Consider the following 23524-nt stretch of genomic DNA (forward strand, 5'->3'; position numbering starts at 1 on the left):
AGAAATAGGAAGGGGAGGCAAGAAGCACAAGAGAGAAGGAATATGAAGGGGTAGGTCCTAGGTTTAAAAGAACTGAAAAAGGTTGCTGTAAAATGTATTTTCTGCCATATAGATCCCCCTCCTTTGACAATCTGGCAACTAGGCCTCTACCTATTTAAGGTATTTATATAGAAACACAGAATAGTAGAGCTGGAAGGGGCCACAGGGCTATTGGGTCCATCCCTCTGCTGAGTACAGGGCTCTGTCCCTCTTAAATGGCTTTCCAGTTGCTTCTTTATTGTCTTCAGTGTGGGAGAGCCCACAACCTCCCTAGGTAATCAGTTCCATTGCCATACTGCTCTGACAGGAATTTTTTCCTACTATGTAGCCAAAATCTGGCCCTGGAGATTTTGGCTCGCTCAGCCCAATGATTAGATGATCCTTGATCATTTGCCTATCAATCCTGAGCTGCCAGCCTGCTCCTTAAACTTGTACTTCCCTTTCTTCAGGAAGGTAATAGATCTTTTGGAGGAAGACTGAGCCAAAGGAGGAATTGAGCACTTCTGCCTTTTCTTTGTCATCTGTTCTCGTTTTGCCATCCATATTAAGTAATGAACCCCCATTTCTTTCCTCTGTCCTTTACTTTGGACATATCTGAAGAAGGCTTTTTTGGTTACTTTTAGCCTCAGTTCATTCCTAGCTTTAAACAGCAACTCCCACTTCAGGAGGGCCATGTGTTGCCCACCCCAGCATAAACAGTGTAACATCTGAACGGATGTTAGTACTTTACTGGAAGGGTTGTTACCTAGAAGAGGACAAATAATTGTTATGAACTGTCCAAGGAGACAGGATTTGATTTAATGGGCGTAAGTTACAGGAAAATAGTGCTTTAGTGCAAATTAAAAAGGACTTAATGATAAAAGTTGTTTGACATGGAGCTTTTTCTTAGATGGCTGGTAGGGTCCTCTCAGTGAGATCTTCCAAAGCTGGACAGCCAGCTGTTAGCACTAGAATTCCTTCATTAAGGAGGGGGTTAACTCAATGGTCTCATTAACCATTGCTATGGTAGTTTTCCTTATTTAAAAACCTCACAATGAGTTTCATTTCCTCCACCACCCCTCTGCAAAAGTATGGAAATAAATTTGTCCTAGTGAGTTTGAAAACATACTGTCTGACCAGGATAAAATAAAGAGAAGGTGGAAACAATACAGAAGAACTATACAAAAGTGATAGAAAGATGCCTTCCAAGAGGACTCCTGTGAGGAAGAACCTGCAATATTAGAAAGTGAGGTGAAAACTGCTCTGAAAGCACTTGGAAGAAATACAGCACTCCAAGTAGATACAGTATCAGGAGAACTTATTCTGAGTGCCTCAGACCGATTCAGTCCAAAACCTAAGAAAAATATGCCAACAAATATGGAAAACAAAACAATAGCTCACAGACTGGAAATATTCAATATGCTTTCAAATTCTCAAGAAAGGAGATGCTGTGGAGTGCAGAAACTTTATTTATTTATTTATTTTTCGATTTATATCCTGCCTTTTTCCTCAAAGGACTCAAGGCAGCTTACATCATTCTCCTCCTCCATCTTATCCCACAACAACCCTGTGAGGTAGGTTGGGCTGAGAGTCTGTGACTAGCCCAAAGTCACCCAGTTGGCTCCATGGTCGAGTGGGGACTAGAACCCAGATCGTCTGAGTTTCAGTCCCATGCTCTTAACCACTACACCACACTGGTTATTACAATAATTTCCATATAAGCAAATTATGCTACAAAGAATTTGACCCTATATGGAGCAGGAAATGTATGTTGTTCAAGCAGGATTGCAAAAAAGAAGAGTCACTCAAGATCATGTTGCAAATACAGGTTGGCCACTGGAGCCAATGTTAGGACTCTGAGGACAGGTTATGAAACACAGATGATCAAACACTTTAGGCAAAGGCATCATGCAAGGGTGTATTTTATTTCCCTATCTCTTCAGTCTGTATACATAAGGAGAAATGGATTAGGATCAGAGGAAAGAGGAGGGAAAGAATGGGGGAAGATAAGTCAAGATAAGCAAATGATACCGTGTTACTGGCAGAAAACAGTAATGGATTAAACAACTGATGAAAGAAGGAAGTGCAAAAGCCAGACTGCAGGTGGACATGAAGAGAACAAAAATAAACTGTTTACACAACATTAAGGTCCACAATGAAGACATTGAAATTGTAAAGATTTTACGCACCTTTGTTCAATTCAAAGGGAGACTTCAGTTAAGAAATTAGAAGACTGAGACTTGGAAAGGCAGCAACGAAAGAACTATAAAAGGAAATCAGGTGTAAGGATGTTTCATTGGAGATCAAGGCCAAGATCATCCAGTGTTGTATTTGTATGGCTTTCACCTTGTATGGGTGTGAAAACTGGACAGTGAAGAAAGCTGAAGTGAGAAATTTATGTATTTGAAACTTGGTGCTGGAGGAGAGCTTTGCAAATCCCCCAGACTGACAAACAAGTGGGTCCTAGATCAAATCAAACTGTATGCTTTCCTGGAAACCAAAATGATGAAACTGAAGTTGTCATACTTTGGGCACATTGTGAGAATGGAAAAGTGACTGGAGAATGCAATAATGCTAGGAAGCATCCCAAGTAGGCAGAAGGAGAAGGAGAGGGAGAGGGAAACCAACTATAAGATGGATTGATTCTATTAAGTAAGCCACATGCAGTTTGCAAGAGCTGAGGTGGGTTATCAACCTCAAGATATTTTGGAGGGCATTGATTCATAGGATTAGCGTAAGTTGGAGATGACAGTGTGTGACAACAAAGTGAGCTTAATCTTTCACTTGTTAATGAAGCATAGGAGGGGGAAAGGAAATACCTTCAGAAGCCTAACTTGCATAGGAGGATGAAATGGAAGAACTCCATGCCTGTCTCTACTCAAATCCTCTACTGGGGAAAGGTGGTGGTGGATGCCAATTTTGTCTTCCTGTGATTATGCAACCTCTTAAGAATTGGTTTAAAATTTGCTGTAACTCTGTATGGATTGGTTTGGATCCACATTTAGTCATGCTTAGCCTAGGCCTGTTGAAATGAATTGAACTTAAGTCCTATTGATGTCAGTGGGTTGCCAAGGAAGACCAGGCTTGGATCCAAGGGCTTGTGTTGCATGTTAGTTTATTACAGATGTAAATTGAAAATTATGTGTGTTAAATACCTATTTAACATGAATGGATAGATTAATTAATGGAAGAGCAAAGATACATGCTTCCTTTCATGATATAGCTGCTTCCTCTCAGTTCCTTGTTCATGATAAGAGTGTATTATTTCTCTATGTCAAAATGTCTTGGGGTGTAGTCCCAAGCAAGAAAAAAGTGCTTGCTAGGGCATGCTGGGAGTTGTAAGATTCCCCTCCCCATGCCCTCCTGTGCAAGCTAACCTGGCTAGGCTTGCTCCCCTAGCCTACTTTGCAGCTAAAACACGGAAACTGGCATAGCACCTTGTAACACGTTTAGGCTGCAAACTGAAATCTGCTTCTCCAAGAGTAAGTCCCATAGAACTCATTGTGACATCTGGGTAGAAGTGTGTAGGATTGTGCTATTAGTCTCCAGTCCTACTCAGGACATAAATTGTGTAAAGCTACATGGGGTAAGCATTCTAGACACTGGAGCTTGCTCAAGAGCCAGCTGTACTTTTATGGCAGGCGTAAACTTTCGTGAATGAGAGGCCATCAAACGCCTTTCCTCAGTGTGTGTACACAAACACACCAGTCTACCTGCAAACAGCGAACGTTTCGCGCATTCGAAGCAGCGGGTTTTACACAATAAACCGGTACAACGCACTTGAGCGGGATATTTTTTGAAACTGCAAGGCACTTCTGGAAACACGTAAGGTGGGAGCTTCGTGAGTGCTTTGCGTACACGTGTTTTCGAGGAAGCCCCCTCCTTTCCGTGAAAATGCGGGGCGGCTGAGCCCCCCTTTCCCCAGCCAGCAGCCCAGCGCACCACCTCGCTCGCGCCTCCCTTTCCAGCCCCGTACATGACACGGACCCGCCCTCCGACCGGAACCGGAAACCGCCCTCGAGGACTACGGAGTCGGGGTCGCGCGGAGGGCCGGCGGCTTCCGCCGGAAGCGTGGCTGGTGTCATCGCAGGGGGAAGCCGGCTGAGCCGTCGGGCGTGCGGCCGCTGCGGGAGAGCGGCGGACTGGGGCCGAGCATGGCGGTGCCGTTGCTGGGCGATCTCTGGGCCGAGGCCTCCGTGGAGAGCCGCATTTTCTGCGCGGTGCTGCTCTTCTCCTGGGCCGTCTATCTGTGGGAAGCGCTGCTCGCCTGGCGGCAGGTCAGACCCGGCTCCTCCCGCCCCGAGGCCACGTTCGCTGGCCGCTTGGCTGCTCAGCCGCCCTCGGGAAGCCCGTCCTGTTGATCTCCCGGGCTGGGCTGGGCGAGGCTTTGTGCTTGCTAGGGCCGGTTGTACCAGGTTGCTGTTTACAGGCACAAGGGCAGGCCGGGATTTTGGAAGGGCGTGATAGGTCCTCCTTTTTGGTCAGTCTATTCCATTCATATCCCGCCTTTTTTTCTGCAAGGAGCCCAAGGCGATTTATATTTTTCTCGTCATTTTAATCTTACAACAAACCTGTGAGGTAGATCTGCCTGAGAGTGAGTGACTAGTCCAAAGTCACCCAGTGAACTTCACGGCTGAGTGGAGACTTGTGCCTGGATCCCAGCTCAACACTTTTAACTGACTCTCTTCAGTTGACAACCCTACTCAAGCCTTGGAGGTTGGGAGGGATTAGGCACCTACTGTGCATTGAGAAGGTCCTAGATTTGATTGCTGGCATGTTTGGGCTTGAAGGTGTCGGGATGCTGGGAAAGAATCCTTCCAGAAACCTTGGAGAACTGCCAGTCACTCTTGAAAATTCACGTTAGATAGACTCATGGCCTGAAGCAGTATAAGAACCTATTCTAGGTTACTATGGGTACCCAATGGTTGCTGCGATCTAAGCCTGCAGTCCAGTATACATTATTTCAGGTTCACTGTCCCCTCCCATTGTGTGGAATGCTTACATGGGAATCATGATTTGCACTGCATGGTTGTAATCCCATGCTTGTTAACCCCTGACACACACTTGCACACAAGATTTATATGTGAAAGAATCTGTGTGACTGAGCTGTATGAGTGCAGCTTCATGTCCATGTAAATTGGTGTCAGTCCTACTGAATACACTGTAGTTTACATCTAGGTAAAAGTATATAGGATTAGAGTGCAAGGAACCTCTTCTTCCCCCACCCCCTTTGGATGCTGTATATGCATATTGATTTGCATTAAGGTTGCAGTCAGCACCTCCTTATGCTAGTCTCTGTTTCTTGGTCATGCTGTGTTTTTAAAGAGTGAACTACAATCATACCAGTTGTATATCAGTTACTGGGAAGTACCACTGAGAGGATGCTCCATTGTATCCTGCTCTCATGCCCTATGTTTAGCTTTCCCATTGGGACCAGATTGGCTGCTGTGTAAAAATAATGCTGGACTAGTTTGAATCAACATGGGTCTTATGTTCTTAGCATAAGGAGACTTACGTTGGCTGGGGAAGATGAGAGTTATAGTGGAACTTATTTGGAGAGCACTTGGTTGGGAAACTAAATTATCTAGGATATCTGAGAGCCTATGTGATATAGTGGTTAAGAGCACAAGACTGGGTCCTAGTCCCTGCTCAGCCATGGAGCCACCTGGGTGACTTTGGGCCAGTCATGCCCAAACTATTTCACAGGGTGGTTCTTCTGGGGATAAGAAGGAGAGCAGGAGGAGGAGGAGGATGTAAGCTGTTTTGAGTTTGTTGTAAGAAAGTGGGATATAAATCTAATAAATACATAAACAGGATGCAATCCCATCCAAATGTAGGCAGGAAAATGTCCTACAACTCCTGCCTAAGACATGCTAGGAATTGTCTTCCTCTTTTCCTATCTTAGTTGTTTAGTATTAAAACTTTAGTGTCTAAATTTTCTAAGCATCTAAACTAAGGTAATGTTCCCTGATTCAGATTATACCTGCTATCATCTAAAAAACATAGTGTGCTTTTCGCAAGCTGTTTTATTGGTTGATAGAGATGTGAAGGCAGGGGGGGAAATCGAAACACTGGGGAGGATTTTTTTTGTTTTGTTTTTGTGCCCCAAAATGCTTTGGCTCACTTTGTTCCTGAGCTTCCACATCTGTTTTCATATATGAATTTGGCTGATGAGCAAAGCTGTTCTGTGTCTACTAAACAGTGTTTGCATGACTATAGGATTGCTTCGATCTCCAAGTACAAGGTTGTAAAATCATTCTGACTTTCTAACTGGAAATCCAAGCTCTGATCTCTCTTGCTCACAACTGGTGTAGAAAGAACCATTCTGACTACATCTCCAGGGTGATAAGTGCAACCTCAGAGATGGGTGTTTGGGGGCATTCCAAGAGGAGATTGGTGCTGCCAAGATATGATGAATTCTGGCGAAGCCTCAAGCTCCTTCCCTCCTGCTCCACAGTGTTGCACTTACCAGCCAAAATGGGCCAGATAAGTGATCTGCAGAACAGAAGTTGCATGGCAGATGACCTTGGCTTCCGTGGTTATCCTGCTCTCCAGAGAGTTATGGGCACCTGGGTTGACTTGTACCCTAAGATGTCCTTAAACTCATGCCAGTGCTACTATTTAATAAGAGCAAGGCTGCTTGACCATATTTATTTCCTAGTGCTGTTAACTGTCATTGGTGTAGTATTTTTTATTCATTAATCTTTCCTCATGATGTTGATGAAGTTGAAGAATGCATTTTATTATTACCTGTCTTGTACCCCTTTGCCCTCCACGGGAACACATTCAACTTTGGAAAGGTCCCTAATGATAGGGTTTGGGGGTAATTCAGTTCATGACATAGCATGGCATGAGACCAATTATAGCAAAGCCATTTAATTTAATCTGCAGCATTTAGCAGCATGAGTTGCAAAATGGCCCCTACCCTCTGATTTAGTCTAAATATAAGGTATCATACAAGGCAGAATTGTTGAACCTCTTTGATTCTGTCAGTCATATTCTGTTTCAAGATAAATTCTAGGGAATGTGTTCCAGTGTTGGACCTGGTCAAAGGCCAAAGGGTTGAACCCCAGACACCAAAACAGATTGTTATGTGCCATCAAGTGATCTCCAGCTTACGGCAGCCCCACAAATAAAAGCCTTCCAAAATGTCCTCTCCATAACACCCCTGCTGAGCTCTGCTAAATGAAGTTAATTCATTTCTTAGTCTCCCTTTTCTTCTTCTGCCTTCGACTTTCCCTAGCATGTTCTCATGCTGTGCCCAAAGTATGACTGCTTCAGTTTTGTCATTGTTTGCTTCTAGGAAAAGCTCTGACTTGTTTTAACTTAAAGCACTTACTGCCTGTCACTAAGCCTTAGGAGAGGCATTTCAGCCTTTTAGAATGGTGAAAACTGCTTAGCAGCTGGGGTAATAGGGGTGGGTGCATTGAGGAAGGAGGCATGGCCATTTTGGAGCCCGGGAGGGCCGGGTCTGGTCCTTGAGTGAGAGACAGTGACAGTTATTCCCTACTCACAGGGCACTTGTTTGCCCAGTCCCTCTGTAGTGAAGCACTACTGAAAAGTTGCATTGCCAGACTAGATCCTAGTCTTATGATCACTCTTTCCTTTCCGTTGGAAGAGAAAAATATTCCAGGCATGCAGAGAGTTCTTTTTAAAACTTTATTGCAATGAAGGGAACAGAAAGGAATGGTTTCCTTCCCATTTGTCTGTTCACCTGAGCACATGTTCACACACCCCTTTTGAACCCTGCTCCCGGCTGCTTGTTCCCTCCTCCTTTCCCCCAGTTGGCTAATAGGGTACTGAGAGTTACATTCTTTCCACCCTCCAACTCCACGCTGTCCCAGCACTGGCCCTTCTTCCCAATCCAGCCCTGCCCCCCGTGGGCTACAATAGGCTCATTTTGTTCTGCCCAGCTTGTCAAGAAACAATCAGGAAGTATTTGGCCCTCCTGCCTACGTGCCTGTTTCCCCATACCTTGTGCTATCTGATTTTAGCCTCTCCTCTCCTTTGGGCTAAGTAATTTTCTTTGTTACCCTTTTAAATCTCTTTACTCCCTTGTTTCAGATCATCCTTTCACACCTATCGCTAGGGTCCTGTAACAGCCAAGGTTTCAATAGCACATGGCTGTTAAGTATTCACGAAAGTCTTGGACCTGATCAATTCTGGTTTATGAATTCTTAAACATGCTTACATAAAATTTAGGCTCACTGAATACTGTGGAATTTACACTGAAGCAAACATGAGACGATTATTCTGTGTGTATGTAAAATACGACTTCTACAAATGTCAACCTCATTCATTTGTTGATAATGACATCAGAGTTGTTAAGGAATCTTAACCACAATCTCATTACAAACATGGATTTCTTTTTTACGATTTTCTCTCCAACAGTGAGGTTTCAAATCTGCTTTAAGATAGTGGCTGTTGTTTTAGCAGAGAGAAAACTAAGGCACAGATGGGATGGGTGTTGCAAAGCCTGGGGGAAAGGGCGGGTTGCAACAACCATTAAGAATGAAACAGCCTGAAACTTGGGCATGCATGGGACTTGCCCTATCCGGAGTCTGTTTAAATTACAGTTCTATTAGGAATTCACCTTTTTGGCTCTGATGACAAACATGAATGCTGACCAAACACAATGAGCCATTTTGATCCATTAAAAAATCTACGGTCCACCGTCAAGCAATAACTTATTAGAACCAAAATGCACGAGACTGTGAATGCATGTTTCAAAGCGTTCACCTCTTCATCAGGCAAGGGATTATAAAAAGTGGTGAGGGGAAGAAAAAGACAGAGGTTGAAATCATGAAGTCTTTCATTTCATGAGGTCAAGAGTTTTCAGGTAAAAAGTGGGGGAAGAAGCACTAATTTAAATATATTCGGCTTGCTAGATGCTATGCAAGTTTCATGTTGTACCAGGTTTCACAACGGGATGAAGAAGCAGACTAAGGGTTGATTCTCCCATTTTTCAAATGAAAGATCCAGCTGTTACTCTGATTTGTTTCCAGACATAGGTGAAACAGATGTGTTCCTTGGCAGGCATAGAGCCAGAGCTTTTGTCTTAGCAATGCTACATAGGGACTGGAGGGAAGGTAACCCTGAAAATCCCATCTTCAAGTAATAGAAACTCATCTTTCTCTAGTTATAGGTTCTTGCTCCTGAATGCTAAACCCACAGTTTTCTAGGTTAAAACAAAGCAAGCTGTGCTAATTGATGATGATAATAAAAATCCAGTAACCAGGGATTAAGTGGTACCTTTTTCACAAGCAAGCAAAACTCAATAAAAACGTTTGAGATATCCAACTCTTTTTCAGGCAGGATGGTGCACAAGTGGGGTGGGGGAAAAGAGAATGACTTGATGGTGAAATCATGAAGAATGCAAATTAATCCTTTACCTCTGCCCTTACCATGTGCCCTGTTCCCTCCTGTTCCCTTTCTCCCTCTCCCCTTCTCTTCCCCAGACATGCAACCCCTTTTCCATATTAAAGGAACAGGAATAAAGGATGCATTCCTTCTGTTCTTGCCATTGGGGAAGATGTGGAGGACACTGAGGAGGCATCTTTGGTCTCCAGATTGATCTTGGAAGACCTGTTGGGTGCTCTGAAAAATTGCCTTTCAACTTTGTAGCTTGGTCTACCATTTCCCAGCTGTTGTTTGCTGCCAGGCACAGTAACTACTTTCCACTTTTGGAGCACTATCTTCTTTGTCCATCGTGGTAGCTCGTAGATGCGAGATCTGTTGGTTTCATGCCATCTCCCAAACTCTGGGCATATTTCCCAAGAGCACCTGTGTGGTTTTTGTTAACCTGCACTGCATTCAGGATCCTGCTGAGTGCCATTTCGCATTTAAGTTTCCTCAGGTTGAGGGATGATTCATTTCCAGTGGAAGCTGAGAGAACATTTTTCTCCTTGTAGGAAGTAAGATGTATTTACTCCTGTTTTTAAACTATTTCAGAGGACTGTATACAGGACTACTACCCATGTCCCACTGGAATTAGGACCAATTATGGACTCAGAAACATTTGAAAAATCGCGCCTTTATCAACTGGATAAAAGTGCTTTCAGTTTTTGGTCAGGGTTATACTCAGAGATAGAGGGCACAGTAAGTATCTTTCCTTCTTTAGTGCTTCGTTTATGTTTCAGTGACCTGGTTCATGCAACACTGCATGACTTCGTGGTGAATTATTTAACCTACAGTGAGCTGCCGTCTCTGTGTACATCAGTTTGCATATAGAACCCTACTCAGTGGGGGTGTCATGTTGTACAAACCCGGAAGGCATGAGCTATCTTTTGTCCTGCAGTGGAAGTAGCTACAGAGGTCTCTTTTAGGGTTACTGTTTTACAGCACACATAATGGAATCTTTGGAGTGAGAGCAAAAACAGGAGGGGTTGATGAGATATTCCAGTGTTGTACAGTGCAGTATATAACAATATTGCAGTGTTGTACAGCTTCTGGGGCTGTTTTGCACTGCACAGCAGCATTCAGCAACAAATAATCAGTAATAATCCTAACTTTTTTTATGATTTGTATAGAAGCATGATGTGTGTGAACTGCTTTAGTTTTCCATAAACAAACTATGATACACTTGTTTAGAAGTTGTGAGTATGACAAAACAACTCAGACTGACGGTTTGTGTTAGGGACTAAACATCTCAATGGCTAATCCAACACCAACCTGTCAGTTAACTGCTGAGCTGTTTAGCCTCTAAACAACTTATCTGTCCAGGTTTATATCTTCCAGTTGAGCCAGCTAGAAGGAGCTCATAGGTGGTGTGTATTCCTGTGAATCATGGGTTTAAATAAATAACCTGTGAGTTCTTCATGTGATGTGAACAAGTAGTTTCCTCTACTGTACTGGCTTGTGACACTCAGCTGGTTTATCTGTTATGCCAAGCCATGGTTTGCTCTTATAAGAGCCATGATTTAGCAATAGGCTTATTGTTTATGTTTTAATATTCCAAAGATGCTTTATGGCAGTGCAAAGGCGGAGGATAGAAAAGGCTCTGTTGTTTTTAAGGTTTTGCACTATTTTGCTACTCTATTCTACCAAGCTGTGTTTTTGCTTTTACAGGTGATTCTGCTATGTGGAGGAATCCCTTTCCTCTGGTCTGTATCTGGAGATATTTCTAATCATGCTGGTTTTGGGCCTGAATATGAGGTAGGTGATTTGTTTGCCAGAATCTTAGGATACTAACTTACTGAGGCAACCTACTTACTATTGCCTCTTTTAAAGGGATTTTATATTCTCATCTGAACATACTGGAGGTCCTTCTTGCCCAACACCCTGTTTCCCGCAGTGGTCAACCAGAGGCTTTCAGGAAGCTCTTGAGCAGAACAGGAAGGCAGTAGGCCTTCTTCCAGTGATGCTCCCTCTCAGTTGGTATTCAAAAGTATATTGCCTCCGAACTTAAGACGTTTGATCATAAAAAGGATCTATTGATAGAATTAGCCTCTGTGCACTGTGGCTATTGCTGGAAAAATCCTCCATGTTTTGTTGCCTGGACATCTAAAACAGTTTTAATGAACATGTCAGAGTTGGTGCCCTAGAAGTCTGTCTCTGTAGTTGTCTACCAGGTTGGACCTACAAGAAAGAAAACAGTAGATTGGATCTAAAGAATGGTGAGGAAAAGGAAGTCAGGTATTAGCACTGCTCTGCAAATGCTTGTGCAAATGCATGCACCAGATTTTGGGCTGTGCTAGTATAGGCAGGTTTCTGCAGCAGCTGCAACGCTTCTGCAGCACAGTGCTGGAGGTCCCTCCACCCAGAAGCATATAGTTGCATTTAGTTTCACTGTTGTAATCGGGGGTTTATACTCATTGGAAGCCTTTAATAAACATGCCCAGATGGGGAACAAAACTCATTTGTGAATCTAGTTTAGAATGGAGAGGGAATCAACATAAACCTTAGGCATAATCCTGGGATCCTCCTCAGAGGAAAAGTTCACCCCAAAGTTTAAAATAAATGGTTATTTTTGTTTATGTATTTGCAGTTGTTTCTCGGCTGCCTTTAAGGGTGGAACCCTCCCCATTCTGTCTTGGATGGAGACCTAAGTTATGCTTAGAGTAAATATTCTTAAGGGGATTTTAATTAGCCATGACAAACCTAAGTATGATTCAAACTAGAGCAAATCATGTGTCTAAACTAGGATGCTTGTAATTCCCCTCCTCCCACTTATGTGTAGATCGTTCAATCACTGGTGTTCTTGCTGCTTGCTACTCTCTTCAGTGCGGTCACAGGTCTACCCTGGAGCCTGTATAATACTTTTGTCATCGAGGAAAAACATGGCTTCAACCAGCAGGTATTGTTTAGCTGTTGTTTGTTGTTAAATGAATGTTCTGCTGCACCTCTTTCGGTAGCTCAGGTGCAGAACATTGGGGTGGGAAGCTGATTCCGACCCTCCAGGGTTCCTCAGGAGGACATGATCCTTTTTCTCACACTCACACCCTTCCCCATCCCACATTTCTCCCTAACTATGATCCCTGGGGTGCTTCCTGGTTTTTGTGCAATTTCCCCCCTGTTCTGAAAAGTTGACCTGCCCACCTGAGCCTTAGTTAGTTATGGACTCTAGGCACTTGAACAAAAATGTGGGGTATCGCTTGTATTTTGGATCTGCCCATTTTGCCTTCAGCTCAGCATTAGGATGCTGCCCCTGAGAGCTTCCCCAAAATGGAGTTCAGCCCTCAGATTGAAAGAGGTTCCGCACCCCCACTGTAAACAGGGATCTGCCTGAAAAGTTCAACTGAGGGGACTGGCCTGCCTCCCATCAAGCCCTGTAGGCTGGCTCTCTTCAAGGCACCAGACTTAGCACAGGACTCACCCAGACACAGGTTCAAGGGATTAAACAGATAAGTTTGTTTGAAAAGGGGAAGTATGGGGGGGAAGGAAAGAATAAAAGGGGTTTACAGAAATAACTGGTTAGGGTACAGGGAAATGGGTAACGGCTACAATCAGTTACATAGATGTCCAGCTATTTCCCTCCTGATCCCCAAAACACGGTTGTACCACAGCACCCCAAAATAATAGAATTAACCTTGCACTACATTATACACTCAGAATCCCATGATGCCTAAAGTCCAGTCTTGGGCAGGGGCAGCAGGGTTTTCAATGCTGGCAGCCAATCACTTGTTCTGGAGAAGAAAGGCGACCCTCCTTCCAACACCTTCTTCATCCCCGTTCCTCCCCCAGCTGACCGAATGGCCTGCCCTGGGGTGACAAGTTCTCCTGCTGCCAGCAATTCTAAACATTCAGTCCACCCATTCTAGGCGCCCTTGAGTCTAATAAACCCGATAAGTGAGTGTAAATTATGACCGCAGGCCTTGACAGCCAGAACTGCAAAATGTTGTACATTAGTCTTTGAACTGAGCCATCTGTTCCTTCTATTACCCAAGGATGAGTTTACTCCTTTGTGACACTGCCTTTGAAAAAAAAAATAGCCACAGCCCCACTTCTTTTGTGATGCGGCCACCCTTGTATTACTGAAGTGTCTTGCTTAAGAGAATGACCAGTGGACCTTTCACATTGCCCCAGGCTTTCCAGCCCCAGGCTTTCCAGAGAACATCCTGCAGTTCCTGTATCAGATCTGCAGAAGGCACATCTCCTCTTTCCTTTGGTAGTGCCCTGTTGCATGTCTAACTGATTCCCCTTTCATCCACATCTCAAATTTGCCTGCCTTTTGGATTGTAGGACATGCTCTTCCACAGCAGTTAGAAAGGAACATTCTAAATCGGCTTTTAATGTTGCATTTATTCAGCTGTCTCATGGACAAGCTTTAAATCCACTAGGTTGAAAAATCCCTGGCCTGGGTCTAGATGTAGTTCTGAACTTTTTAGAATTCTGGTTTCTCAGGACCAAGCAGGCGTGGTAGCGCACATGGCTTGCTCACTTGTGCTTGACTCTCCTTCCCAGCAGGAAGCCTCTGTCTGTGGCGTGTTTATCATGGCATCTGAACTGGGTTTCCTGGCTTGCTGTTGCTCTCGCAGAATCATATGCCAGGGCAGGCGTACAGGACCTCGTGCCTAGACGACGCATCCACGCCACTGGCTGTGCCCGTCTGGCTGTCTGGGACTTGCCAGGTGGCCATGCCCTCTTCCTCAAACACCACTCCATCTCTCCCAGCCTTGTTTCGTTTATGATTTCTAGTTCTTCTGCTGCTTTCCCCCATTCTGAAAGGTTGAAACACCTTTCCTAAGGCTCAGTTACAGGCATTGAGAGCTTTCTATGCGCTGCAGTTTCTGGGTTTGAGGGCCCACCCCCTTTGCTTTTGGCCCTCCCCGTCATTGGAATGCATACCCCAAAGCGTTTCTGAAATGGGATTCAGAATACACCTCAGGTGGAGGCTTCCTAATTTGCGCAGCCCAACCTTTCCCAAGTTGGTGCCCTCCACATGGGTTGCACTGGAAGTCCCATCATTCCCAACTAGCACGATCATATTGTCTGAGAATGATGGGAATTGTAGTCCAATCTGTCCTGGAGGCGCCAGGTTAGGGAATCTTTGTATAATGGTTCCAGCCAGTTGGAGGAGTCAAGCAGGCAGGATTGAACTGCCTTGAGACGCCAGAACATGAAAGAATGCTGGCCTGACTTTGCATCCAAATGCTGACTTTGCATCCAAATGGTAAGCATAAAACCTCTCTGTCTTTTACAGACTCTGGGATTCTTTTTCAAAGATGCAATCAAGAAGTTCATTGTGACTCAGTGTATCCTTCTGCCAGTGACCTCACTTCTGCTTTACATAATCAAAATAGGAGGAGACTATTTCTTTATCTATGCGTGGCTTTTCACTTTAGTGGTTTCTTTGGTGAGTATGTGATGACTGGCTGTCCATTCTGTCCCAAACCAATGTGGGGCTCTGTTACAATGAGGCGGGGGCAGGGAACAGGAAACTATTTTGGTCCCTTAAACTGGTTCTTTGTCAAACTCAGTTTCATTTTTAGCTGGCTGGCTTTTCAAATATCAAGGGTGGTTTTGCTAAACTTATGTTTTCCGTTGTGTTGTAAATTCTGGGTTGTTTAAACTCTGGATTGTCATTATGTGCAAACCCAGAACTGATTTGTTCTTGGGTTGTTTTGCTAGACTACAGAGGTGGTGGTCAAAAGGGATGAAAAAAATCCCAGCTGCTCTAGATGTCAGTATTACAGTGCTACAGAGGTATTTGAGATATTTAAGAGAGGGGGTATGTAGGGGAGGAGGGAAACAACCCAAATACTGGGAAATTGCCAGACAAGCTCTGGGCAGGTCAACAAACCACAGGTTAGTGTTATCTGCAAACCAGGCCAATGTAATCTAGAATTAATAACAGGAGAGATATACAAGATTCCCCTCAGCTTCATGCCCTCCACAAGTTTTGGACTACAACTGCCAGCATTCCTACCCATTGGGCATGTTGGCTGGGGCTGATGGAAACCGAAGTCCAAAATATTTGGATGGCACCGGCTAGAGGAAGATGACAGAAATGACTAGTTGCACCTTCTAAGAAAATTTATGTTACCAGTGGATTAAACCATCTGACGGTGTTTCTGTCTTCCATGAATTGTGCTGCATTGTAGGTTCTTGTCACGATCTATGCAGACTACATTGCTCCGCTGTTTGATAAATTCATCCCACTCCCAGAGGGTGAGCTCAAGCAGCAGATTGAGGTGATGGCAAAGAATATTGACTTCCCCCTGACAAAAGTTTATGTGGTGGAAGGTGAGTATTAAAAAATTTGAATGGGGCAACCTTGGCCTCTTAGGTCTTCAGCGCTTGAGTATGCACTTGAGTGTGGCTGAGGGTAATGGGTATTGTAGTCTGGCACATCCGGTGGCTTCTGGAATAGGACTGAATTCTCCATTCATCTTTTCCCCTGACTCCAGGTTCCAAGAGGTCTTCTCATAGCAATGCTTATTTCTACGGCTTTTTCAAGAATAAGCGTATCGTGCTGTTTGACACTCTTTTGGAGGATTATTCTGCACTTAACAAAGAGCGCCCTGAGGAGCCTGGGTCTGAGACGCAGATGGCGGGAGGAGATGAAGAAGATGCAGAGGCAAAGGCCAAAGCCAAGGTACGCATCCGGTGCCACTGCTTGCCTGTTTCAATGCGTTGATGTAGAGTTCTGATCCAGACTTCTCAAATAAGGAAGGCAATTTGTCTAGACCAGGCTTCCCCAGCCTAGTTCCCTCAGGTGCTTTGTACTTCACTGCCCATCAACTCCAGCCACCATAACCAATAGCCAGGAATACTGCACATTGTAGTCCAAAACATCTGGAGGGCACCAGGTTGGGGGAGACTGGCTTAAAATGAAAGTGGGCCGTTTTTAAGGAAATGCAGGGCAAGCCCCTAACAAAGTCAGCCCACGGAACAGGTATCTGTTAGAGTTTGGGATTGGAATCCACAGTTGTTCTGCATTTTTTCTTCCTAGGGCAAAACTCTGAGCCCTCAGAGATGCACTTGTGTAAGACTGACATGACACCAAAGGCAATCACTTGTCTTGTTCTCTATCCTTTTTCTATGGAAGATTGCACTTCCCTGCTTTTTTGATTCACCTGTGTACTTGCCATGGACTGGCTGTGCTGCGTTTCCCACATGCTGTACAAGTAACTAGCAAGTGTACGCCCAGGTTATTTTCAGAATGGCTGAATGGGGAAGGGTTAACAATCAGGCAGAGAACTCTGATCTCATCTCACCGCACAGCTGTATTGTTGTGCAGCTACTCTCTTTATGGAGACTGTGAAGCCAATCCATGCTTTGTGTTATTGTACAATTATTTCTGCTTCTTGTCTTGCTGCAATCATATGTGAAGAAGTCTGTAGAGGGATGATAATATTTCTCCTCTCCTCTCCTCTCCCCTCCTCTCCCCATCACACACAAACTCTAGAATAAGAAGCAAGGATGCAAAAATGAAGAAGTCTTGGCTGTGCTGGGCCACGAACTGGGTCACTGGAAACTTGGCCACACTATTAAAAATATTGTGATCAGCCAGGTGAGCAGAAAATACTGAGGGAAATTTCTGTGCTTTGTAACTGTTTACAGAATGTAAGATGTTTTCCAGTGCTTTGATGCAGAACCTTATCTGTCTCATACAAAAGTGGGGAAGCTGTAGGAGGTATTAAGGTATGATTGCTATCACTTGACCTAGATCTTAAGAAAAGGTAGGTTGCCTAGAAGTGTGCTCTTTTTAAAAACCTAATAATACTGGGTCCTTTATGATGGTGCTGAGGAAAAAAGAGCCCAAACTTCTATAAATAGCCTGGGGATGTATCCATGTTGCATAAAATAATGTCTCTTGCTCCACATGTGCCCTAATGAGGGCGTCTTCATTTACAGTTCTGTACGTTTATATCTTTTATGTGTACAAAAGTATTAAGTAAAAGCAAATGTCTTTGTGCACATGGGAGTTCTAGGGACCCGATGAAGTCCTCCTTGTGCTCAGGGAGCTGCCAGGTTGAGGATGTTCTGCATCTGAGAAAGCCATTATTTGCTGTAGCAATTTTCATCTTTCCACCCTAGCATTCAAGGTTCTAACCATTAATTAAGGCAACCTGTTTTTCTTCTAGATGAATTCCTTTTTGTGTTTCTTCTTATTTGCGGTCCTGATTGGCCGAAAGGAGCTTTTTGCAGCTTTTGGATTCTATGATAGCCAACCAACCCTGATAGGCCTGTTGATCATCTTTCAGTTCATCTTCTCACCTTACAATGAGGTAATGTATCACTTGGAATTCAACCACCGTTTGGTTCAACACCAGCGGTTTCTTCACTGACTTATGACCACAAATCTTGTGCTAAGGCTAATGGTGCTCTGACTTGTAACGTTTTTACTTCATAACTTTTCAATTTCTGTATATGGACTTGGATCCATAAAATTGTCTGCAGAAAAAGGGAGTTGACAGTTGACTTTCATACCCCTTCTCTCCCTGCCAGCCTTCAGAGCTCCCCTCTGAAATGTTCCCTGAAGATAAGATTTGCGCTAAGTTAGGGAGGGTTGGCAGGATGTGACACTTGCAGAAAATCGAGTGGAGTCTCCTTCCGTGAGCGGGACAGGTGTCTGTCTGATTTTCTGCAAATTCACCTTCTCTCCCTTCCCTTGGTACCATAGCACAACCTACGAGGCAGGGTGCCCCTGAACATAAGGGAAGCACTCTGGGCTGGCAGGGAGAGGAGGGAAGGAGAGTTGGCTTTTGCCTATTTCACCATCCCCATAATATTTCAAAAACCGTTCAGTGTCATTGTAATGATGAGATTCGGAATAGTGGCTTGAAAGAATCTGAAATGGTTTTAAAGGTTTCATGCAATATTCTCTATATTATTTCCTCTACAGGTTCTCTCCTTTTGTTTAACTGTATTAAGTAGGCGATTTGAATTCCAAGCAGATGCATTTGCCAAGGATCTTGGAAAGGCTAAAGACTTGTATTCTGCACTGATCAAGCTGAACAAAGATAATCTGGGATTCCCCGTTTCAGACTGGTTGTTTTCAATGTGGCATTATTCTCACCCTCCACTGCTAGAAAGACTTCAAGCACTGAAGGAATCTAAGCAAGACTGAATGAAGTAACTGTTGGCTCAGAGAAGGAGCTTTCATCCCAAATCAAGTTCCCACTTTAAAAAAAAATACTCATTTCATTCCTGAGTATTTCATTCTGCGTAGCAATATGCGTTGTTCATCTGATTTGAAATTCTGCCCTAAAATTCTGTATCCAACCAATGTAATTTGAAACAGAACTTTGTGGGGGAACAAGATGGAGTGGAATGTAATGTATAGCATTTATCTTGACCAGAAAACAGCTCTTGAGGGAGAGTGATTTGTTACAACTTGAAGTGTCCATGCTTGAATTGTGAAAGCTTTGAATGTGACTTTCATACCTTTTAAGCACTTTGCCTGGGTGTTCTTATACAGTAAACTTCTAGCTTTCCTACCTCATTCATGTGGTAGTGGGAATAAGGACCTGGAAAATTATTTTTGCCAGTTGGGAGGCAAGGATCCAAAACCAGCTGCCCCTACCCAGCAACCGTACACAGGTATTGGATTACAGTCACCATAATCCCCAGCCAGTACACTCATTTGTCATGCTGGGGGTCAGGATATTTATAGTCCCAACACATGTGCAGGGCACAAGGATGGAGAAGGCGGAAGTAAATCAAACTCTCTCAGTTGAAAGTGTGGGTTTTCTGCCTTAGGTCTGAGAGCATCCCTCCAGTAAAATGGCTTTTTATACAGATAATCTGAATGAGGACAGATAATAAATTACAGCTGATAAACACCCTTGATATGTGTGTTACATACATTATGATGGTACATAATGGTGATTTGGAACTTGCCATTTCTTGCCTTCCTACCTATTCCCCTCATGTCCAACCCCTCCAATTTTCTAGAAATGGAATTTTTAAAATGGCGTAATACCTGTAAGCCTATCCTTTTAATTAAAAAGAAACCTTTGCCAAAAATAGATTTGACTTCCATAAACAGGATAGCTGTCTACATCCTCTGCCTGAAGATGATGTTGAGTTGCTATTTATTGGATTATACTGTAGCTTTTTTAAAACCTCTGTTCTTGTTTGCATGTCCCTTAAAGGCAGGGATTCAGTATGCAGCTTTTCCTACTATATGACGACAAAAACCTTGCTAGGCACAAAAGCCCTACAAGAAATTGTTGAAACCCTTCTGCTGTCTGTAATCATTATGGAAGAGGTGACATTTGGAAAAGCTCATTAGATGGCTGCTAGAAAGACCATGATTACCATATTTGTGCTATGCAGCAGGCGAGTTGGGCACCGTTTCATAATTAAGCCTAAAGGTTTGTTTTTTAGCACTTTTTGTTCTTTTCCCTCTCAGCTTAAGCAGCTAGAAACATCCTACACCTCAGCACATGTGCTAGGAAGCAAACTTCATTTATTCTGCTGGATTCTGTGCAAAGTTATGTAGGCATTTGGTATGCCTCACTTTGCATAGCAGCAGGTGATATTTGCTTTTTCACAGGGCTGTCCCAGGCCCCTTTCTTGATTTTTCAGCTTGCTCTTTTTCTTCTCTCAAGTCTCTAGTATCCCACTATTTGGCCACTGAGAGCAATGGTGCTGTGATAACTTATGTACAGTTTAATATTTCATTAAATATTAAGCAAGCTGTCAAGTTTTCTTTGTCTTGCATGGATTCTCTCCTACCTCTTTGCTATTAGGACTGTAGCCAGATAGTGAGGAACTAAGATAGAGCACATGCTTTGCTTGTAGAAGGGCCCAAAGTCAATCCCTTTTATTTCTAGTTTAAAAGGATTAGGTGATAGGAAAGACCACTTTTAAGACTCCCTTGGAGGACCACTTGTAGTCAAACCATACTGGGCAAGATGGCCAAAATAACATAGTACAAGGTTGCTTCCTTTGGTCCATCTGTTACGATGGCAATGCAATTTGCATTTATCCGGGCACATACCTCATTGAATTTAAGGGAACTATTACTGAGAGGTCATGTACAGTTTGCATTGTTATGCTGTGTTTATAATCTGTTAGAATTAAGCACACCTTTCTTATTTAAATCCGGTGGGCAAGTTGCCGCCCTCAAGACTTCTTGACCTGCAATTCCCATGATCCTTCTCCATTGGCCAAGCTGGCTAAGGCTGATGGGAGTCGTAGGCCTAAAAATGTGGAAAGCTATGGCTTGCCTGCTGTGGGAAAAATGCTTAATGTTAATTTTAGTTGGATGGTGCCCTTAGGATCTCCGGCCATCGTGGGGAAAAGAAGGGATCGCCCGTTTTCGAGGAGCGCAGCGAGGCGTGGGCGTGCCCGATGCCGAGGAGAGGCTACGGCGTGCGCCCCGGGACAAGAAGCCTCGGTCCTCGAGCCGCTCTCTCAAGATGCCTGGTCAGGGCGAGGCGGGGGGCTGAGTCGGTGACGCAGCGCGCCGCCAGGGGCGGGGCTTGCGGCACGTTCGGTCGCTGGCGCGCGGCGGGGTTGCCTTTTGTCCGGTCGAGCGACTGAGGCGAGGAAGATGCTGTCGTCGGGGAAGAAAGTGGCCGCGGCGGAGGCCCCGGTAGGCGCCGGCGGCGGCGCCGGGGGTGATGGCGCTTCCGAAGCCTCGGTGCCCGCTCCGCCGCCCCCGCCGCCCCCGCCGCCCCTCTCCGGCTCCTTGGGCTCCGCGGAGGGTGGCGGCGGGGCCTCGGAGCGCACGCCCCGCAAGAAGGAGCCGCCGCGGGCCTCGCCGCCTGGGGGCTTATCCGAGCCGCCTCCGGCTGGCCCCGGGCCCGCGGTGGGCTCCGAGACCACGGGCATCGCGGAGACCCCTGAAGGCCGCAGGACCAGCCGCCGGAAACGGGCCAAGGTGAGCGTGCTGTTCTGGTGGTTTCCTGCACCTGGGCCTACCCAGGCTCGCTGGGGTCCGCGTCCATCTTCCGTGCCGGGGGATGGGCGGGCGGGGTTCTTTCGAAACTTTCGGTCTCCGCAGCCACTCGAGAACGAGGCAGTGGCGACGGTGTTCTGCACCTCTCGGAGGCTGCGAGCGCTGGCCGACAGCCTTTGAAGGTTTCTCACCCCCTCCCCATAGGTAAAACAACTCTTAGGGGAAAATGTGTTTAAACTTGCAGAGATGCAGTCCTCAGGAAGTTTAGATAGTATAAGCCTACAGCTATATTGGCTGGAGCATGCTGGGTATTGTAGGTCCTTGCATAGGATTGTGTTCTTCGAGTGCCAAGACCTAGGAGGCCAAAGTTCAAACCATCTGGGTTGTTAAGTTCAGTAGGTGACCTTGAGTATCTTGCTGCTTAGCCCACCTCACAAGGTTGTTTTGTGGATAAAATGGGAGGGAAAGTATGCATGTGTCCCTGAATACTTGGAAGGAAAATGTGGCAATTCATACACCCCATAAATTAATAGAAAATTTATCACTGCAGTCTTTTTTCTCCTGTGCTAGATTCCAGGAAAAGCACTGAAAACTGCTATCCCACCCCCCAATATGGTGTAGTGTATTTTACTTCCTCAAGGATTACCTAGAAAAGGGGAGGTGCTTCCAGATGGAGCAACCTTACTGATAGCCATTAAAGGCATTGGGCAGCCATTCTGCTTTCTTTTCCCTTACTGGACTTAAGTGGGCCCTGGGGCATATGGGAGGATTACAATAGAAGTTGATGTTATCAGCATTTCCTAAAGTTCTTTGACTGAGACAGAATTTGGGAACAACCAAAGCCTGGTCTGGAAGCATCCAAAGACTATTGTGTACATTTAAAAATTTTCAGATTTTTTTTAGCATGCTTTTACATTAATTAAAGTTCATTTCATCAGTTGTAACTGGGTTCGGCTCCACAAACATTTATGCTGTAATCAGTCTATTAAAGTATGCCATATTGTTCTCTTTCTGACTGTTTTTGTTGTACTGCTATTTCTCTGAAATCTCTCAGATGTATGCTTCTTCCTTTTCTGTAGATCCGTCTGGTCTTTGGAAGACTTTGCGCATTGCTACCAAATTCCTATAAAGTCTTAGGAATTTAGCTCCTACATTTAGCTCCTATAATGTAGCCCCTGCATTAGCAATAAAACATATATGGCATGATCATTTTTAAGCACCATCAGTTAATTTGTGCCCTGTCCTGACTAGCTCTTGGTAGGCTATACACTGGATTTTGAAAGCTTATACTTAGTTCTGGCTATTTTTTCAGTTGAAAAACTTATATGTAATTATTTTGTTTGCATCATTTGTACAATGCTTTAGGTACAGAACTAATTTGTGAAGTGTTTTTAAAAAATGAGCCGTGCTGCTCGCTGACTCTTTGTTGACGGCTACCAGCAGCTGAATAGGAATGGGGTTTGTATTTGTGGAACTCAACAAAGCTTCCTTCCAATTCCTAGAATGCCAGGCTTTTAGGAGACTCACATGTATGCTGGTGGTGATGAGTGGCCTGCTTCAGTTTTTGCATATGTTGACTGAGTGATAGTGCACTGGAAGAAAACAGATTTGGATTGCTTTGTAATGCAAAAAAAAAATCAAAGTTTTGTGACACTTTAAACACTGATGTAGGGTTTAAAAACTGATGGTATAAATTTTCGAGAGCTAGAGTCTCCTTAATCTGATGCAAGAGTATAGAGAAAAATGATAAACCGGCCTGCTGCATTTGCCTATAATCTATTATTATGCCCCTGTGCTCCATGGGGGCATTGGGCTATGTCTAAATATGCACTGCCGCCATGTATGTGCGATTAGCTTAGCCAAAATGGAGTGGCAGAGAATCAGAAGGAAGCATAGGTGCTGTGGTGTGTACACTGCTTGTAATGATGACCCAGTTTGCATCATCACAACAACAACGACTAAATTGGTAAATTTTAGACACATTAAATTTTAAAATTTGTAAATTGTTAAATTGGCTTCTTTAAACCACAGTGAGCCTATCCTGTACCCTGACATGGCTTGTCGTCATGACATATAAACATAACCTATGTAAAATTACTTAAGGGTGGCTGCCTGGATTCAGATAGCACAACAAACCATGGCAGCCCTCCAGCAGAGGGTGGATATTCAAAATAGCTAGCAACACGCCCTACAACTCATCATGGCTTAAAT

General features: G+C 44.4%; 2 protein-coding genes across 4 annotated transcripts in view; both read left to right on the forward strand.

The window, feature by feature from the left end:
• Nucleotides 1-4096: 4096 nt before the first annotated feature.
• On the forward strand, nucleotides 4097-19254 carry ZMPSTE24 (zinc metallopeptidase STE24). Of its 2 annotated transcripts, XM_044435066.1 has the most exons (10): nucleotides 4097-4295; nucleotides 9970-10116; nucleotides 11086-11172; nucleotides 12197-12313; nucleotides 14660-14812; nucleotides 15561-15702; nucleotides 15867-16054; nucleotides 16868-16972; nucleotides 17547-17690; nucleotides 18308-19254. In XM_044435066.1, the coding sequence occupies exons 1-10, from the start codon at nucleotides 4173-4175 to the stop codon at nucleotides 18530-18532; spliced, it is 1431 nt and encodes a 476-aa protein (XP_044291001.1). In that variant the 5' UTR covers nucleotides 4097-4172; the 3' UTR covers nucleotides 18533-19254. The 2 variants fall into 2 exon arrangements, with proteins under 2 accessions (XP_044291001.1, XP_044291002.1); XM_044435067.1 differs by lacking the exon at nucleotides 9970-10116.
• A 1898-nt stretch (nucleotides 19255-21152) lies between these two features.
• KDM1A (lysine demethylase 1A) overlaps nucleotides 21153-23524 on the forward strand; it is a 40596-nt gene continuing 38224 nt past the window's right edge. For both annotated transcript variants that reach the window (XM_044435352.1, XM_044435354.1), the window contains exon 1: nucleotides 21153-21295. The gene's annotated coding sequence lies outside the window, so the exon portion shown is untranslated. The remainder of the gene's footprint in view (nucleotides 21296-23524) is intronic.

Source organism: Varanus komodoensis, unplaced genomic scaffold, assembly GCF_004798865.1.
Source record: "Varanus komodoensis strain SLA01 unplaced genomic scaffold, ASM479886v1 scaffold29_1, whole genome shotgun sequence".
Lineage (NCBI taxonomy): Eukaryota > Metazoa > Chordata > Lepidosauria > Squamata > Varanidae > Varanus > Varanus komodoensis.

What these genes read in the sequence shown, in the direction of transcription:
- ZMPSTE24 (XM_044435066.1), top strand. Translation starts at nt 4,173, where the DNA reads ATGGCGGTGCCGTTGCTGGGCGATCTCTGGGCCGAGGCCTCCGTGGAG. An exon ending in ACTCAGAGATAGAGGGCACA is followed by an intron (nt 10,117 to 11,085) that starts GTAAGTATCTTT and finishes TTGCTTTTACAG; the next exon opens with GTGATTCTGCTATGTGGAGG. An exon ending in TCTTCTCACCTTACAATGAG is followed by an intron (nt 17,691 to 18,307) that starts GTAATGTATCAC and finishes TTTCCTCTACAG; the next exon opens with GTTCTCTCCTTTTGTTTAAC.